General features: G+C 38.3%; 2 protein-coding genes across 2 annotated transcripts; one reads left to right on the top strand and one right to left on the bottom strand.

Annotated features, from left to right (window-relative positions):
- Positions 1-2,896: 2,896 nt before the first annotated feature.
- On the bottom strand, positions 2,897-12,246 carry Mcm7 (minichromosome maintenance 7). Its single transcript, XM_073079568.1, has 16 exons — positions 12,088-12,246; positions 11,909-12,012; positions 10,934-11,074; positions 10,503-10,630; positions 10,252-10,343; positions 9,502-9,728; positions 8,627-8,809; positions 8,145-8,329; positions 7,618-7,786; positions 6,770-6,922; positions 6,345-6,511; positions 5,478-5,644; positions 4,317-4,428; positions 4,047-4,145; positions 3,619-3,739; positions 2,897-3,189 (listed from the first exon to the last, which is right to left on the bottom strand). Exons 1-16 carry the CDS (start codon positions 12,116-12,118, stop codon positions 3,109-3,111), a joined length of 2,160 nt encoding a protein of 719 aa, XP_072935669.1. The 5' UTR covers positions 12,119-12,246; the 3' UTR covers positions 2,897-3,108.
- Positions 12,247-12,544: 298 nt separating this feature from the next.
- Positions 12,545-19,284, top strand: DNApol-alpha180 (DNA polymerase alpha catalytic subunit). The gene is made up of 10 exons (XM_073079567.1): positions 12,545-12,694; positions 12,777-12,974; positions 13,270-13,457; positions 13,744-13,968; positions 14,186-14,770; positions 14,943-15,134; positions 15,480-15,737; positions 16,046-16,175; positions 16,261-18,705; positions 18,974-19,284. The coding sequence occupies exons 1-10, from the start codon at positions 12,679-12,681 to the stop codon at positions 19,195-19,197; spliced, it is 4,461 nt and encodes a 1,486-aa protein (XP_072935668.1). The 5' UTR covers positions 12,545-12,678; the 3' UTR covers positions 19,198-19,284.
- The last annotated feature ends 3 nt before the right edge of the window (positions 19,285-19,287 follow it).

Genomic DNA, 19,287 nt, shown 5'->3' with positions numbered 1-19,287 from the left:
GAAACTCTACCTTTCGTTCTCTTGTCATATGCGTTTATGCATGAGTGCAAGATAGAAAGGAATTTTTTTGAAGAGGCATTTCATAATGCCTTGTATTATAATTAACTAAAGCGCTGTTGCTTCAAGCTTTAGCAGCATGGACAGACAGAAACACAAACACCTAAAAAATAATCTGAGTTCAACATTCTCCTGAAACTAGGAGTACGCGTTAGACTGTTATGATGGCGGCTCCGCCTCGCAAGTCAAGGTCTTTTAAAAAGATGTTATTTAAAAATCGTACACAAATTTAAAAATCCTACACCATCATTTAATTTACATTTATGGTTATGAATTACATAGAAAGCCATACATTTACGCGTGTCTCATCTCAATAATTTACATATACAAATTTTATACTCTTATGGTAGCACGAATAGTCTCTTCTATCGGCTGGCGCCTGCAATTAAGCAGGTCAAATTTTATTGCGTAACTGTAAGCAATATTTAACATAATATTGTAATATTGATTACTAAGTTGCCCGCATATAGTAGACGAATAGTAGAAAACATGTGGCTTGGATTGAAAGAAGATAAAATTGATACTTTTCTTCGCTTTCTAAGTAATAGGTATTTATTGTCGAATATGCACCCAACTTCGAAAAATCTGACGATTTGCAGCAGGCCTTAGAAGTTATGTCTATAGAAGTATAGACCCAGATAAAATAACAATATAAAATAACAATATAGTGGGTCTATAAAATAAAAAATAAAATAATTTTATTGAGTTTAAAATACTTAAGGTAACAGCATGAATAGGTGCATGTATATTTGTTTACCACGCTAATAAATTAGCAACTTAAGTAAATACCTATCATTAGTAATATAGAAACCTAACTTAAAAGTGCATATCATATAAAAATATTTGGAATAGATAAAGTTCCATACCTTTCAATATTATTTTACGTTTAAAGTGCCACTTTTCACTGTTATTTTATGGGAGTGGCGTATGTCTTGTGCTTAAACCGTTACGTTCACATCGAGCTCCAATCGCGATAGTACCTAACAGCGGTCACAGTCCGTCAACTCGTGACAGGCTGTGCCTAACTGGGCACTTCGATAACTATCTATTCGCTAAAGGATACCATTACTTCAAAACAGTAATAAATGCTCTTGCCCAGCTACCGTTCCGTATAACGGTATTGTAAACCTATAATATTGCTATAAAATTGCGCAGTTAACCCTATACTTTTTGCTAGTTTCGTAAGATTCATCTACGAGTAGCATTTAACGACGCCACTTGAACGCAATAAGACTCATGAATTATGAAATATAATAAAACTTATGACATGATATAGTTATGATGTGAAATCATTAATCGGCTGCCGTTGGTACTTCCATGGCGTATATAAGGGGCAAGGGAGCGGGGCCTTAGGGGTCCCTACAGGCCCTAAACATACAAAAGATTGCTACACCACTGTTTTCGTACCATTCTAACGAAGCTATCACATATTTGATACTTATACATGAGATCTTCCATAGTGTGTATTGCTATGTAGGTACGAACAGTTTAAACTAAAACATATTATGAAAGTTTCACAAATTAATCGTAGGTACTTACATTTTGCGAGCAAATATTTACTTACGAACTACAGTAACACACTTAAATTTCAATAAACGTTAAAAATTGCAAATACGACAGTCACGAATAAGGAAGGCAATAAAAACCAATGAAATCAGAAAAAGCTGGGGGTAGGTTATATAAAAGACAATTGAACACGCATTGAAAGAGCCGAACGTATCGCAAATCTCATCCGCCCGGCTTACATAAGCCAATAAGTTACTACTTTCATAAGCGAGCGAGGAGAAACAAATTTATTACGCACCCTACGTATTGCAAAGTTGGCGAAACAAGAGGGAATGTCCTTGATACTTATTTCAAGTGTCTTTGGGTCGATAAGTAATATCTTTAGATGGAATCAACAGTGCCGTTTAGAGATTGTTATTGAATGAAAATAAATAGCTTTCAGTATGTTATTGTTTGCGTCTATAAGTAGATACGAATATTACGAAAGTGAATGACAGTTTTTTCTCTCTTTAAATCTCTACATTATATAATAATGTTTGCAAACATAAAGTTATGCTAATTTATATTTTTTTTATTACTAACACATTTGTAGTTAACCCCTAGGTGAAATTCTGAAGCCCACAGACGAAATCGCGGTTAACCTCTACTATATTATTATTTAAAACAAAAACCTCTACCATACTTCTAAGCATGGATGTTGGTACAATTTCCATGATATGCTTATTTCCATAAGCATGAGCTTGGAAAATGAAAATTATTTTAAAATCATGGACTTATAATTTTATTAATATGTAAGATTGTTCTTAGGTACCCTTTCCCAGGGACAGATAAACACATTTACAAGAGTCATAAAACACTCTTAGCATGGAATTTACAACGCACATTATAGTTATCGCACCAATCGCGGTCCGCCCGCGGCCGCCGGAGGAATTTATGCACGTCGCGTCGCTATGTAATTGCGCGTATGAAATTACCTTCTAACTGGTATTTCCTTGCAAATAGCAAACTGTCATGCAAATGTGGATATAAAACGTGTCGATTGTATATCATTAATATTGAGTACAAAGTTGATGTCTCCGGACGACTCCATTCGCTTTATAACGAAAACGACTACTGCCAATTATGCTTTTTGGAGTATTGTTTATTAAATAAAGTACATTCATTTTATAGTCGTGTATGTAGAATGCATTTCAGCGTCATGTATTCCAACGCTACAAACAGCGTTGAAATACAATTGAACTAAAAAGATTAGACAAGTCAACATTCGGGATGTTGAATCTTTGATATTAATATTATTTATGATCGTCGAAGTCCATTAAAATAATACAAAACATGTTATTAATATTTTTATTAATCACATCATTTGTAATGATACAAAAATAGGAAAATCATTCAACATTATCAAACACTCAACTTACTTAACATATAGGCACTTATATTTACGCAGTCGTCTACACTTTGTACTTACGATGAATAAAATTATTTAAGGTAAGATGAAAAAAACAACACTATTAAAATTATTTATTATTAGATTGTATAAATTATTCACATGAACGTAATCTTTGTCCTGACTTGATTAACTTGCCATACGTTTAGGTTCTCATACTCTTCGATGCAGGCGTCAACCTGTAAAGGAAATGACATGATTTAAATACTGATCGATAGTATAAATTGGATAAAAGCCTATTAATGCCGGAATCTATTTATCGGACGATAATAACGCCAACAAGCGTTGCAGGTATCCAAAGCGACGATGACACGATTTATCAACGCAAGTTTTATACTTTTACATTTAAAAACAACAAAATACCTTTCATTTACCTCTTCGAAAATTATATCTTCCTAAACCAAAATGTTATCAGCAAATATCATTTTATCATCATAGCCGTATTTTTCTTAATTCATACTTTTATTTTATTACTTAACTTGCCATATAAATTAATAATATAAAAGTTATCTATATTTATCCATCATTATATTGTTGCTAAGTATTAAGTAGTTCGTTCAGTGCGAAGTGAGTAGATCCAGAAGTGTAGAATGTAGAATTAAACAAACCTGATCCGGTTTGAAGCCCTTGTCGATGCAGCGCTCGATTACATCAGCGATCTTGACGGTCTTGTTGGAGCCCGCCAGGTCGCGCACCACAGCGAATATGCGATCCGTTGAACTTATACCCCTGTAAAAATATAAAGAGTTTTATCTAGAGAATCTATATAAATAAATAAAATATTTGGCTCTGATTTTACATTAGGATTTTCACGCATTTTCACGATTTTTCATATACATGCATAAACTAATTTTTTACAGGAAAAAATATTCACCAATTAAGGCTGAACCAAGTGAAATATAAAACTGTTTTCGACTGAAACCCCGAAAAATGATACCTACGATTTAGATGAAACGTCACAAAAATTAACATAAAACAACAGCTGCTTGAAATTAATACGGAAAGAACAATTCCGTCAAATAGTTATATGACGTACCTCTGTACATTTTCTTCTACGTGTTGCAAAGATTGTTTAGACATCTCGACGAGACGAATAGCTTCAGAAACGTCCTCTTTTTCCACTACATCTGACAACCTGGAATATTCAAGAATACAATAACCAATACTATTTACTCTCACATATTTTAGCCTTACAATGGTATATAGAATACTTTATACGAAAAGGGTTAGCTTACAAAACAGTATCTATAAACTATGGACTTGTTTGATTTGTGTATAAAACATATTCTTTTACTTCACAACGTACCTAAGCCTGGCCAGAGCTGTCGACAATCGTAGTATGGCAAGCAAATTTCTGGCCGAAGTGAAGGCGACGTCACGAGCGTTGCGTGCTTCCCGCCGTAGTTCTACGTACGATGCTGTTAAGTAACACAAGGCGTATATTATTTAACTAGAATGTTTCACTATAATAATTATAATTCTTATACTTTTACACAATCTTTAAACAAGGCGTGAAAAATAAAATTAAAATTTTTCTCGAAAGGGCCTTTTCCTATGGCGTCCTATACGAGCAAGTACATATGAATTGACTCACACATGAGGTGTGCCAGTTCGAAGGATCTATCTCAGTTCTCAGAGGTAGTAACATAGCTGTGGTCGACCTCAGGTGGGACTTTATGGGCGGCAATAAACACTTACCATTAGGTAAACTGCACTACTCGTTCGCTACTCGTTCTATATTATATAAAAGAAGCATGTACGAGTGCGTGCGATATCACGCGACTGGGCAAACGCCCCAAGATTACTAGCATATGCGGTATATTCCACGCCAAACTGCTAGTCCGTTCCGAATATAGAAACGAGTCGCGTCGCAATAGTAAATTGTAGATATTAGCGGGACGAAGACAGCGCGGAACATCTCCGGCACCAGTATCCTGCTCGCTCTCGTCCACGGGTACATGCTGCGTTTGTAACCTAACGCTGTTTGTCCACCGCCGCCGTCGCCGAGCCGATACCGATTATTAATGACGGCGACGAAGTAGCGTAAATACATTTACTATAGCCGTGTGTCCGCCGCACGGCCGTCACCTGAGCACCGTCATCCCGGCCGCCGATATTTCGAGTAGATCGGCGTGATCGCTAGATCGGCACCGAGATTTTGACGGGCCGATGTGCCGGCAATATAAAACACCATTGGAACTTGTCCATACACTGCTGTCAAACGCGTGACAGCAGAAACAAAATAAACCGCCAAAATCGGTTGCGGTGGACAAATTATCGCCGTCACGATATATTAATATCGGCCCCAAAATAAAGTCGTTCTTGGTATCGGCCCGGTGACGACGCGATGGACAAACGACCTTACGTTACGGAGTATAATTATGCTAACTAAACCTGCGCGCAACAACTTCAGGTTAGACTAGAAGACGACTAGAAGTTTTGCGCGGAGTATATAAGCGGTACTGACAGACGATGTAGTCGGTGAGCGCGGTGGGCACGGCGGGCTGCTTGCGGCGCGCGAGCGCGACGTAGCGGCGCACGAGGCGCATGGCCAGCGCGCGCGTGGCGCCGGGCGGCTGCGCGCTGTGCTGGTGCACGTACGCGATGTGCTTCGCCAGCTCCAGGTCCTTCTCCCTGCAACACGGTGCGATCATTACTTTCTTCCACATATATTTAACCACCATGCCGGCCTGACGCGCAAAGGATTCCCGGTTCGATCCCCGGTCAGACAGATATCTGAATGATGAATTTAGATCGTCATAGTCGTAGAACAAGGACAGATTTGACAAAAATGCGAAATTCACTTTTTATCTTATTTGGATAACATATTGTGTAAATATTATTACTGCATTACAGAAAAAAATCGATGTATTATTTTAGTTTTCAAATTAATCAGTCGGTATAACGACGAGCTTTGAAATGCGCTCATAGTAAAACGTTTTTGAATAACTTGTAATGGCTGCCCTGTAAAGTTTGGTATTTGTTAATCATCCTCATGGACGTCATTCTGAATTGAATGAGTTCTTTAACATTTTTAGCACCTTAATGTCTATTTTTCACGTTTTTGAACTAGACTATATTTCTTATATACTTTAATGATTGTCTTTTATTTCGTTTAAGTCTATTTAACTGTTGGTACAAACAGGATATGCAAATAAATGTGTGAAAAAATAAAATACACTAGATTTTAATATACCATAGAAATTTTAAATATGTTCAAGTAAGTTTCGGTTTCGGCTAAAAACCAATTTTCCATCGGACACTAATACTACTATTAATATATTTTATACTCCTTTCGACGTAACCGAGATGTCTAATATAAATAATACCAAACCTGTTGGGTTTATCCTGTATAAGCCACAGGAGGTCAAATCGAGACAGCAAGGCAGCAGGGAGCTGAATGTTCTGCTCGATGGTCCTCTTGGGGTTGTAGCGGCCGTACGCAGGGTTGGCGGCCGCCAGGATCGACACCCGCGCGTTCAGACATGTCATAATACCGGCCTGTAATCACACATCATGTAATTATGTGACCACTTCTCAAAGATAAGCTAAAATTAATTAAGCTAGATCCAATTTTTTCATTGCATTATTCTTCACATATAAAATTCATGCTTACTCACACTGCAGCCTCAATCTTTGTTATCTCATCAAAAGACAGGTTTTTTATATCCAAACCATAATATTTTACATACTACAGCAAATTTGAATGAAGAATGATGAAGCATTAAAGAAGGTTGTCCTTTCTTTTAGGTTATGTACCTTAGCAATACTGATGGTTTGCTGCTCCATAACCTCGTGGATGGCGGTGCGGTCGTTCTCGGCCATCTTGTCGAACTCGTCGATGCAGCACACGCCCTGGTCCGCCAGCACCAGAGCCCCGCCTTCCAACATCATCTCGCCGGTGAAGGGGTCCTGATAACAAAATGTTAATATTGACTTGATTGTAGCAAACAATCATCTGTACCATTTCGCATACGTAAGTGTTGAATGGAAAAACACTTTCTTATATCATATTTACCCCTTTCGAAATATCTACATTTTATATCATATTACTACAAAGATCTACTTGTTAAAATTCTAAACTTAGCTGGCATAGTATGCCACAAGTCTAACTGGAGGGTTTACTGGCGGCCTTTTTTTAAAGCACATACCAATAAAGATTTGAAGAGAATTAATTTATCGCTTATGTATATTCATTTCAGAGATTTTATGGTCACTTTTAAGCTCGCAGCCTCTCCGGTCCCTATTAAGCTGGGGGTCAGTGGAATATTGCTAGTCCTTTTTTTTCTTTTTCACGAGGTGGAAACCGTGAAAAGGTTCCCAGCGCCGGCTTATGTGGGATTTTTAACGCACTAAAACCCCCCCGGTGGCCGTACTCAGCGCTTGGTGGAGAACTCCGTAATCTCCGATGGAACACAACCGGAGTCCTCCAAAGGCGATGCTCCTATCGAACTCTATCCTGAGGTGAGCTGTTTACGGTCCTCCCGCACATCTGGTATTTACAACGGTATGCGACAACACATACCACCGTCTTTCCTGGGATTGCTTGCTGGACGGTACAGGGATAATTTTTTGCTAGTCCTGCCACCCTATAGTTACACTGTTACCTTGAGCACGGCGGCGGTGAGGCCGACGCCGGAGGAGCCACGGCCGGTGGTGTACTGGCTGCGCGGCGCCAGGCGGTCGATGTAGTTGAGCAGCTGCGACTTCGCCACGCCCGGGTCGCCCATCAGGCAGATGTTGATGTTGCCACGGATCTTCATGCCGTTCGGACGTCTGGGTAATATGTTTCAAATTATATATCGACTTAGTTTATGGTCATTAAACGCTGATCATTAACCTATTGATATAATTAATTTAATAATATCTGTAACTTCTACAGACCCTTTCAAACTACCACAATAGTTCAGAAAGCCTAAACAATAGAGAGCACATATAAACTGTACAAATTTATAAAAATAGATTATTTCATGCAATATGTATTAATTTTAATTCTCATTAAAAAGAAACAAAAGAAACAGATGAAATTATATGGAATAAATGTTAATGATACCATGACTGTATTACTTTGTAATTGCACAAACCATTATTTTTTTCACATAAATCAAGTACAACATTTAGTACTGTTACATACTTGTCTACACCTCCAACTAGCAGCAACAGCAGTGCCTTCTTAACATCCTCGTGTCCGTAAATCTCTGGGGCTAGACTACGCGCCATCTTCGAATACAAGTCCTCATCTGCTAATTCTGCCAGTTCTTCTTCAGTAAGGGCTTCCGCCATCTCACTCTCGTCACTTTGGTTTAAACAAGTTACTCCCTGCATGAAAATGAATTATAATCATACAATTTAAAATTACTCTGTCTAATTTTGCTGCATAAAAATCTGGTAGGGTCTGATATAAATATTAATCAATAACAATAAACACCAAACTTGGTATGTTATATATCAATAAAATTTTTCATGTGTAGCATTGAAACTAAAATTCTACCAAGTCCACTATTTCATGACTTGGGATAGGCTTACAATAACCCTCTTATAATAAGATCAATTGTACATATAAACTTCGAGGAACCTTCTATGGTGGAACCAAGCAATATTTTGCAACCAACTCACATGCGCCTCGAGATACGTGTCGGAGAGCAGCCCCTGCATGATCTGCCTGAAGCCGGCGTTGAGCAGCGGCAGGAACACGCCGCACACGGCCACGTGGTCGCCGGGCTGCGCGCGCCGCGTGGTGGCGCCGCGGCAGTACACCGACAGCTGCCGCGGGATGTGCCCCACCGGCACTTGGTCCGACTGGAATTAATGTTTCCGTTAGAACCAACTTCAAAAAGGGAGGTTATAGTGGTAGGTAATAATGGTAGAACCCTTTGTGGTTCGACTCCGGCACCACTGCCACACCTATTTCTGCCTCACAACAGCAGAGTTAAGCGTTGCTGTGTTTTCGAGACACTTTTTCGAGGCATTCCAGCTTAGTCCTCAGGGGTAGCGGCGCACAATTTACTAAGTGATCTATAATTTAATTTAAATGATATAATATTTGCTGACTAATTGTTTAGACAATGGTTAATTTATTTTTTATACTGCATAAGAAAAATATGTATTTCTTGAAATTTCTCTGTAACTTTTATTGTAGTTTAAGCTTTTCTGTTTCATGAATATATGTATGGTTGATAAACATCGAGACTGGATTATAATAGATGTCTATGTTTTGAGCATATCCAAATTTTGAACCTCATAGTAGAGAAAGACTTGTTGAATTGTCTCGGTTGTTACCCAAACAGGCCTGTGATTTGTGACAGACAGAATACTGCGCACAATAGTTTATTACTTATTATAGACACGTGACAGACACGATTATACTTCTATGCACAGACTGGTCTACACGTAATGCGGGCGAGGAGACAACTGCTGCGCGTGAGGCGATATGCCTGTGTGTCCCTACAAACTGTTAGAATTCAGAACTAATAACCTTGACTGGTACTCACATGTTCCTGTATCTTAAGCTCCTGGAACTTCTGGAAGCGCGAGCCGCGCGTCTGCAGGTGCAGCTGGCCGGCGGTCTTGTTGAGGCGGCAGTCGTCGGCCGTGCAGGCGGGCGGCGGCGTGAACTGCAGCGCGCGCACCGGCTGGTACGTCTCCGCGCCGCACGCGCTGCACGAGTACGTCGCCACCACCAGCAGCGGCTTCACGTCCGTGCAACGCGTCACTATACCTAAGGTGGAAGGGTTGATAAACTGTACAACCAGTGGCGGACTAAGGTCGGAGGCCCGGGACAATTTGATACACATTTCATAGATTGTATGTTTCTGACCTTTTTTTAGCAACTGTGGAGGCCGGATTCCTCCCCCCCCCTTAAGCCGCTAAAGCAACCTTCACTCTATTAAATTGCTTTTAGATGTAATACAGTACCATTATGTTCAACAACTTTTAATAGTTGTAAATATGATAACAAGTGCATGTGCGCCCAGGGCAGCATTTACATTTTGTACTATCAAAACCTATTGTCCAGTTCAATAGATTCTAGTATCTGGTATCAGATAATAATATTTAAGCATTTTCCATAACTGCAGTTGTAAACTTTTAGTACACATCTTTTTAAATGTTTTAGCACAAGCCTAACATGGTTACTTTGATGTTATAAATATATATAATAAGCAAGTACACTAATAATAATCACAAATTTAACAATCTCCAAACATATAAATTACAACTGATATAACATTTTATTAACTCACCTCTGACAGTAACAAGTTTGCCAATATGCTCAGCTTTCACATCCCGAATTGGTAGAGATTTTGAGCTGGACATATCTTTGAAGTACACTTCACTGAAAATTTACAAAGTTACTATAGTTTTATATAACTAAATTAAAGTACATCACATTTAAAAAGAATTGTAAACATCTCTAATAGATTTCTTACTAATAACACCTTATACAAACTGCCAAAAGTTTGTTTCTTAACCTATTACAAATTAAGTCTCTTACAATCTCCTGATGAGCTCTGGGGGATATCTGTTCCTGGGGTCTCTCATTTCTCCTGGAATCCTGTGGTTCCTGGCCTCCAACATTATTCTGTGCTCTATGTACACATCCAAAGAATCTTTTGCAACTACCTAAAATAAAATGTATCAACAGAATTTCAATGATAATTAACAAAAACAGATTTGACATAATATTTAAACAGTATTGCATATAAACTATAATAATAGTAGGATGTTTAAACAATATGGGGTAATGTAACCATATCAAAAGATTCTGGATTTAAAGTCCATTAAGGCAGCTATAAAAATAATTCACTGGGATTTTTACCATGTCAAAGTGCTCATCATGTCAATTTCATATATTTTGCAATGAAAAAATATCCGAGAAAGGGAACATTATTTGAGGTACTTATTTATTTATTTATAATTAATTACCTCTTTGTGTTTGTAATCTGGGAGCATCTCGTACACAACATCTGAGACCATGTTGGTGTAGCGTCTGGTGTTCTGACGCACTGCTTCTGCCAACTCCTCATTGGACTCATGCAGGTCATCCAGTTCCACAACAAATTCCACCTGGTAAATAATAGTAAGGCATTAACCTAGGTAAGAATATAAAGAAGTTAAAATATTTAGTTTAATTAAAATGGTGAGACAATAGCTACAAAATTTATGGATGAATGTTTCAGAAATAAAAATTATAGACTAATTTATGTCCATCTGAGACAATAATATGCCTTAACTGGTTAAAAACACATTGCGAGTTTAATACTATGTTTAAATATTTTTTACAATGATCTCAAAGTGCTTAAACTTATCATCCACATTAATTTGATTATTGGCATTAATCCCTAGAATTTGAGTTTTATTACCCACATCAGAATAGTAGGCTGTTTAACAGAAAACATAAGGTTTATACAACATAGAAACAACTACCATAGTGCAGAAGTACAGGTCTGATTGGCAGAGGGATTTGATTCTTCCCCTGACAGGACATCTCTGATTTTTTTTTTTTTTTTATATAATATAAGAGTAGCAGACGAGCATGCAGTCCACCTGATGGTAAGTGGCTACTGCCGCCCATGGACATCTGTAATGAACCCAGATAGGATCAGATATTCCTACCTGAGGTCGGCCACAGATGCGCCGCTACCCCTGAGGACTACGCTGGAACGCCTCGGAAAAGTCTGTCTCCCTTACCACACTCTTCAAACCGGAACACAGCAGTGCCTAACACTGCTGTTATTAGGTAGAAATAGGTGTGGCGGTGGTGCCGCCGGAGTCGAACCACAAAGGGTTCTACCACCTTCAACCTTGATGAACTAAGATTGCTATTCCAGATCTGTTGTAACTATCGCTGTTAGGACAATGCTGTGAGGCTATGTATAAAAAGGTTAAGAATTTAATTACCTGCTCTCTATGCGCTACTTTAGTCAGCTGCTCTGAATATTTGAAGAACTTGTTTCCGTCGTCGTCAGTTTGACAGAAATCCACGAAGAAATTTTTAAACGACTCTGCAACAACAACCGGTGTTATAAATGTTATAATTTTTCATCAGAATACAATTTATTCATGAAATTTTGGCTTACCTCTGTCTGCCGTATAATCTCGCATCGCCATTTTTGTGAATTTATAATGAAATGAGTATTGTATAGAAAGTTATCCAAAATCTTAAATTTACTTCAATAACAACGTTTCAGTTTACGTCAAACAACAAACTCCTTTTTTTTAGTGACAGTGAAATTGGCGCGTAAATAGTGACCATAAATATGTCTTATTTTCCGTATTGTTTATGACTTGGATTCTGTCTATTCACCCTAGTTGAGTCGTAGACAATATTAACTTTTATTTTCGTCCTAAACTTTTCAAGACAATTTAATGTAAATATTTATAATGTACTATTTATATTACATTACTCTTCACAAAAGACTTAAAAATAAGTATTATACTAGAAATAAGAAATTGAACGAGTTTAATAGAGGGCTTTACATGTTAGTTTCTGTGCGTTTTCTCGATCGTGAAAAAAGAAACGAAGTTCGCGCCAATTTTTATGTCATGTCAATTTATCAACAAATTCATGAACTTTCAAGTTTGTTTTCTGTCAGTAAGAAATGATTATTTTCTATTGAACTTTATTTTCATTTTCTTATGTAAACATAAATAATTACTTTAACTGCAACATGGCTGAATCCCTGGGTAAATAGTAACATCAAGAACCACTGATATTACACGTTTTATTTCTTCAGAAGTTCTACGTAAAATTGCGAATTTGTTGCAGCGGGGCAGAGGGCAAAGCGGCAGAAAATCGACAAACACGGGCGGTTATCGGCATTGGATAGGTTAAAACAGTGTAAAGGCAAGGGCTCCAAGAACAAGTACGATGTGGAGGAGATGGAAAATGTGTACGACACGGTCGACGAGCGGGAGTACACGGAGCGCGTGCTGCAGCGTCAGGAGGACGACTGGATCGAAGACGGTAACTCACTTTCAATTGATAACCAAGTACTTTACTTACCCCACCATTGGTTCAAAACCCATGTGCTGTTATTCAAACATTTAACATAATATATTAACTTAACATCACTGGACTTTACCTGTTGTTAAGTAGTTGAACTTCAAATGAACAATAGCCATACCCAAACCTAGATAATATAATTGTTACCCCTGTAAACTAAGTAACTTCATTATCCTTATATTTAATAGTAATAAACCCCAAAGCAATTTTTAACAATTTAACTATATATTAATTGTAACTAACTTCCATATTCTAGATGGTACTGGGTATGTGGAGGATGGTCGAGAGATATTTGATGATGATCAGATTGAGGATACTTATGTGGCGTCAGAAAACAAGGAGTCAGGTAGAGGCCAGAAGAGAAAAGCCAGAGTGGCCCCACAGCCTGCAGGCAAAGGCAATATCAGGAATCTGCTGAGTGCAATGCCTACCAAGAAAAAAGAGGTATTCCTATAGATATTCACCTATCCTAGGTTGTATTGATCCATAATACAGTAAAAATAATATTATACAAGATATTACAGGACAAATGAGAATTAAAAATAGCAAAAATTCTATATTTTTTCATTTTTCTAAGTTGGCCCTGGTTCCATTTAATATGCATCAGACATGCTCTTTATTCCCAAAAATATTTCATGATGGGATTTATGGGAATCATGTATTATTTCAAAAGTTTGTGTTTTATTCTCCTTAAAAAAGATATTAATAAACTTCAAAATGTGATTTTCAGGATGTTAAATTATCAGAAGACAATATTCTATCAGATATCATGTCAGATTTAGATGGAAATGCTGCTCCTGCAGTTGCCAAACCAAGACCTGTGGCACCCAAAACTAGCATAGTGGAGTCAAGCAAGAAGGAAGCTCAGAATTACTTCAAAACACTATCTTCTGCTGTCAAAAAACCTGCAACAGCACTTTCAAATGAAGTTAAAGTAACGCCTAAGCAAGAGATGGTAAGTACCAACAAACTACTATATATGTTTCTATTAAATAATTTGCAATCCAACATATTCCACTGCTGTATATAAAGGTCATGGTCTAATGCCAGATTTGGAAACATTTATGTAAATTAATAAATGTTCCTACCCATTTCTACAAATAGCAATCAGCTGCAGCAGTATCATAGGTATCATTAACAAAATATTCACATATTTATAAATCAAATTACAGGAAGTTGAGACAATTGATACCAAAGTATCAAACAACCATGTTGCGCCTAAAAAGCCTGAGTGGAAAATAGATAAAGAAATAAAACAAGAAATTGAGGATTCTGCTACTCAAAACATTGAAGAATTTGAGTCTCAAGACATAGACCTGGGTGATGACTTTAGCAATGATGCGCCTCCACTTCCAGTCAATGAAATCAAAGAAGAGCTTCCTACTTCATTGAACACAATCACAGATGTTGCTGAGGAGTTCCTTAATGAGGACTTTGAGATATTCCCAGTGAAGAAAGAGTCGCCCAAGGAACTAAAACCTCTAAGTAGCAATTGGACAAATCAAATGGGTGATAACCAAGCGGTAACACAAATTCATACAGATGGACAGTTGCCACTACAAACCAACAAGGAAGGAGATGAAGTGCTCAAGTTTTATTGGCTAGATGCTTGGGAAGATAGGTTCGTGAAGCCAGGTGTAGTCTACCTGTTTGGTAAGGTGTATGTGAAGCCATCGAATAAGAAGGCTGGCTCTGCATCGTGTTGTCTGGTTGTGAAGAATGTGGACAGGCAGCTGTTCTTATTGCCAAGGGAATATGTAAGTATTCATTTGCAGTAAAATATGGTCTTGTTACTCTTTTGTAAGTCAACATTTGCTTGAAAGTGTCATCAAAAATGTTGCATGTACATATATTTTGTACTTGGTTTTGCTTAGGATTTTAAGTTTTTTTAGAATACACTTATAATACTTTTGTATACATTTTGTTTAGAAATTGGATCCTGTTACATTAGAATCAACAGACCAAGAAGTAACAATTGCAGATGTATATGAAGAATTCAACAACTCAGTGGCCAAGGAGCTTGGTCTTACTGAATTTAAATCAAGGAAAGTAACAAAGAACTACTGCTTCAATTTACCAGATATTCCAGCTCAGTCAGACTATCTAGAAGTGAAATATTCAGTAAGTATAGCAACAAGTTTATGTAAAACTGTAGTTACTAAAATACAATGGATTTCCCCGGTCTCCCTTACTTCTAGATTTCCCTTGTATCTCTTCAATAGGTTTGCCTGTATAGTGAGAGCCAATGCCTAAAAGCATGAACATAAAAAAGCGAACATAATACCCAAACATAGAATACAAATCCTAATTCATTGTTTAGTTTTCAGTTGTCACCGCAAGCATCCCTCAAATCCATTGGTAGACTTAATACCACCTTAAAAACGAAGAACTAGGTTTTATCCAAATATGTTCTTATTGGTTTCAAGAGAATCATGGTAAATATTAAGTTTGACTTACATTTTACAGGCAACATTACCCCCACCGCCCTCTGGCAAAACCTACCTTACATTCTCGCACATATTTGGAGCAAACACATCATCCCTAGAGACATTCTTGCTTGGGAGGAAAATCAAAGGACCCTGTTGGTTGGAAGTAAAACAACCAGAGAATGTACAGGCGAAGGTGTCTTGGTGTAAACTGGAAGCAGCTATCAACAAAATGGAACAAGTCACAGTTATTAGAAATGAGAGCGATTTGGAACCGCCGCCAATTGTAATTGCCGCCGTAAGTTGTTTTGGCTGAAAACGTATCAGCTATAATATTTCATTGAATTTGCTAGCCATATGTCTATTCAAATTAAAAGAAATGTTTAAGCTATAGCTCATTATCAGAAGAGTTGATGAGACGTTTTTGGCGTGTTTTTAATTCTTAAGGAGAATTTTAGTATAGATTCATAATACTGGCCATTAATATGCTTGTGATAAACTAATATCTTATATACATATACACAGAAAAAAATTTACTAAGACATGTACGATAATCTACTTACCTACTTAAAATTTCACATAAATGATCTGTTTTTTGTATTTCAGATAAACATGAGGACAGTAACAGATCCAAAAACAAACAAAACCAAAATACTGATGCTAAGCTGCTTAACACATAACAGTTTCCCAATAGACAAGCCGCCACCAAATCCACCCTTTCAGCAGCACTTTTGTGGTAAGTTCTTCTAATCAATATTATAGTATAAAGTTGACCACAATATTGTTAGACATTTAAATTAATGACAGCATCTCTTTTACAGTTATAACGAAGTGCAATGAGATGTGGCCATTGGATCTTAAACAGCACTTGGCGAAATACAAGGCGACGAAACTCAACAAATGTGACACTGAAAGAGAACTACTCAATTACTTTATGGTGCAGTTCTGGAAACTGGATCCAGACTTAGTCGTAGGGCATGATTTACAAGGTTTCCAGCAAGATTTATTAATAGGAAATATATTAGATTTGCGTATACCAAACTGGTCACGGCTGGGGAGATTGAAGAGATCTGTGGCGCCACAAAGAAAATTTGCAGCGAAGGACGCATTTTTGGGGCGATTAGTGTGCGATATTAAACTCTCTGCAATGGAACTTATTAGAGCTAGGAGCTTCGACCTCGACACTCTTTGTGTTAACGTTCTGAAAATGAAAGAAGGTGATCGCCTCGATGTCGCTTTAGAAGATTTACCGCGCTACTACGAAAACAGTGCAGAATTACTACATCTCGTCACTCTCAGCATGCAAGATGCGTCATATATTCTCAAAATGATGTGCGAACTCAATGTCATTCCACTAGCGTTACAAATAACGCAAATTGCGGGCAATGTCATGTCCCGCACTTTAATGGGCGGAAGATCAGAAAGGAACGAGTACCTTTTGCTACACGCTTTTTCAGAGAAAGACTACATCGTACCAGATAAAGTCTACGGTAAAAAGAATGTAGCCAATGACGCTGACAATGAAGATCAGGAAGAAGGAACAAGTAATCCTTCCAAGAAACAAGGAAAGAAAAAAGCAGCATATTCTGGAGGTCTGGTGTTAGACCCGAAGAAAGGATTTTACGATAAACTAATTTTACTTATGGATTTCAACTCTTTGTACCCAAGCATTATACAGGAATATAACATTTGTTTCACGACTATAAAGAGGAAAAATGCTGTCGCTTCAGATGACGATATTAACAACCTGGTTTTACCGACTTCGAACACAGAATTTGGAGTCTTACCCACTCAGATTAAAAAGCTCGTCGAAAGCAGACGTGAAGTCAAGAAATTAATGAAACCACCAGACTTGCCCAGGGAGCAATATATGCAATACAACATAAGGCAAACGGCTCTCAAACTTACAGCTAACTCAATGTATGGTTGTCTTGGATTCACACATTCCAGATTTTACGCTAAGCCGCTGGCGGCTCTCGTCACCATGAAGGGTAGAGAAATTCTTATGGATACCAAAGAAATAGTACAGAAATTAAATTACGATGTTGTATACGGTGACACTGATAGTATAATGATTAACACCAACTGTTTGGACTATGATTATGTCTTCAAAATCGGTAATGATCTCAAAAGGGAAATCAACAAAAAGTACAAACAAATCGAACTCGACATCGATGGAGTGTTCAAGTATTTGCTGCTTTTGAAAAAGAAGAAATATGCAGCTGTCGTGATAAGCAAAACCGCGAATGGAGAATTTTCATACACGCAAGAACATAAAGGTTTAGATATCGTTCGACGCGACTGGTCACAATTAGCAGCTGAAGCGGGAAAGTTTATTCTAAGCCAAATTCTTTCCGAACAAACAGCCGATGAAAGATTAGAAAGTATACAAACACATCTAAATAAACTAAAGGATGATTTAGTAACAAACAAGATACCTTTATCCCTCCTCATTATAACAAAGCAGCTTACAAAAAATCCGAATGAATATGCCGACAAAAATTCGCAACCGCACGTTCAAGTCGCGATGAGACTAAACAGCAAAAACAGTCGGAGGTTCAAGAAGGGAGATATCGTGCCCTACATCATTTGCGAAGATGGGACCGCAAATTCGGCCACACAAAGAGCGTATCACATAGAGGAGTTGAAAAATTCGGAACATCTCAAAATCGATTTCAAGTACTACTTGGCCCACCAGCTTCACCCCGTGATATCGCGTATCTGCGAGCCGATCGAGGGGATGGACCCGGCTCGAGTCGCCGACTGCCTCGGCTTGGACCCGTCCGGCTACAGGCAACAAATGAAGAAGGAGAACGTAAACACCGAAACGTACGAGGTGGAGAACGAACACGAAAAGTACAGGTACTGCGAGGAGTTCACGTTCGTGTGCGCGAACGAGAGCTGCAAAACTGAGAACCGGATAAGGGAGACGTTCCTGTCGAGCAACCGGACGGTGACGTTTTTGGAGCAGTGCCAGAATGATAAGTGCGGGGTGAGGCCGGTGGAGTACGTGGCGGCGATTCATAACCAGCTGAGCATGCAGTTGCGACGTGCGGCAGAGCGCTACTGTTCCGGGCGGCTGGCGTGCGAGGACCCCGCGTGCGGCGCCCGCAGCGCGCGCCTGCCGCACACCTTCGCGGCCGGACACCCGCTGTGCCGCGCCTGCGGGAAGGGACTCATGTTCCGCGAGTACACGGAGAAGGACCTCTACCTGCAAATAAATTTCTACCTCTTCCTATTTGATGTCAACAAGCATAACACGTCAAGTGAGTCACTTTTTTATTAACAGTAGACCCGGGCAGAAATCCTGCCACAAAAAAAATTAGGATAATGTAGCCGACGATAAGTGGTTCTTGTAATCAAGCAGATAGTGGTTCTTGTAATGAAGCTTAGATTCAATGCCTCGTCCAATTGTAACTGCCGTACGCCAAAAAGGTGTAACATTTGAACATAGATTTATCACTTGGATAACTTTACCGATATAATGAGTAGTGTTCTAATTAATAGTTACTAATTTATAGTTTTCTTTTCCAGAAATTAAAATTTCACCTCAAGTTTTATCCGCGTTCAACATGCTGAAAGAACTTGTAGAAGACTGGCTTTCGTATTCCGCCTACTCTGTTATAAATCTAGCAAAATTGTTTAGATTTTTCTCATTGGACCCCAAGAGTGCTAAAGTGAAGTCCGAGCTGGTTGAAATAGACATTCTCCCTGAAACCGAACACATAGATGCACTAATGGAGTTAGGAAATTACTGAAATGGAGTTGTCAAATATAGATAAATTTAATCATGGGTATAATTTCTGTACAGCCTATAGTATAATACATTTTTAAGAAATCAAAAATGA

This window comes from Epargyreus clarus, unplaced genomic scaffold (assembly GCF_041222505.1).
Source record: "Epargyreus clarus isolate Ecla_fem2 unplaced genomic scaffold, WU_Ecla_fem_2.2 ptg000014l, whole genome shotgun sequence".
NCBI classification, from domain to species: domain Eukaryota; kingdom Metazoa; phylum Arthropoda; class Insecta; order Lepidoptera; family Hesperiidae; genus Epargyreus; species Epargyreus clarus.
The sequence above is the reverse complement of the archived record's forward strand: the minus strand, read 5'-3'. Positions and strand labels throughout refer to the sequence as shown.

Excerpts from the sequence above, each read along its gene's own strand:
- Mcm7 (XM_073079568.1), bottom strand. The coding sequence starts at position 12,118 with ATGGCGATGCGAGATTATACGGCAGACAGAG. Across the intron at positions 11,075-11,908 it reads AAGTAGCGCATAGAGAGCAG|GTGGAATTTGTTGTGGAACT; the intron begins GTAATTAAATTC and ends ATTATTTACCAG. Across the intron at positions 8,810-9,501 it reads AGCTTAAGATACAGGAACAT|TCGGACCAAGTGCCGGTGGG; the intron begins GTGAGTACCAGT and ends CATTAATTCCAG.
- DNApol-alpha180 (XM_073079567.1), top strand. Across the intron at positions 13,458-13,743 it reads TGCCTACCAAGAAAAAAGAG|GATGTTAAATTATCAGAAGA; the intron begins GTATTCCTATAG and ends TGTGATTTTCAG. Across the intron at positions 14,771-14,942 it reads TCTTATTGCCAAGGGAATAT|AAATTGGATCCTGTTACATT; the intron begins GTAAGTATTCAT and ends CATTTTGTTTAG.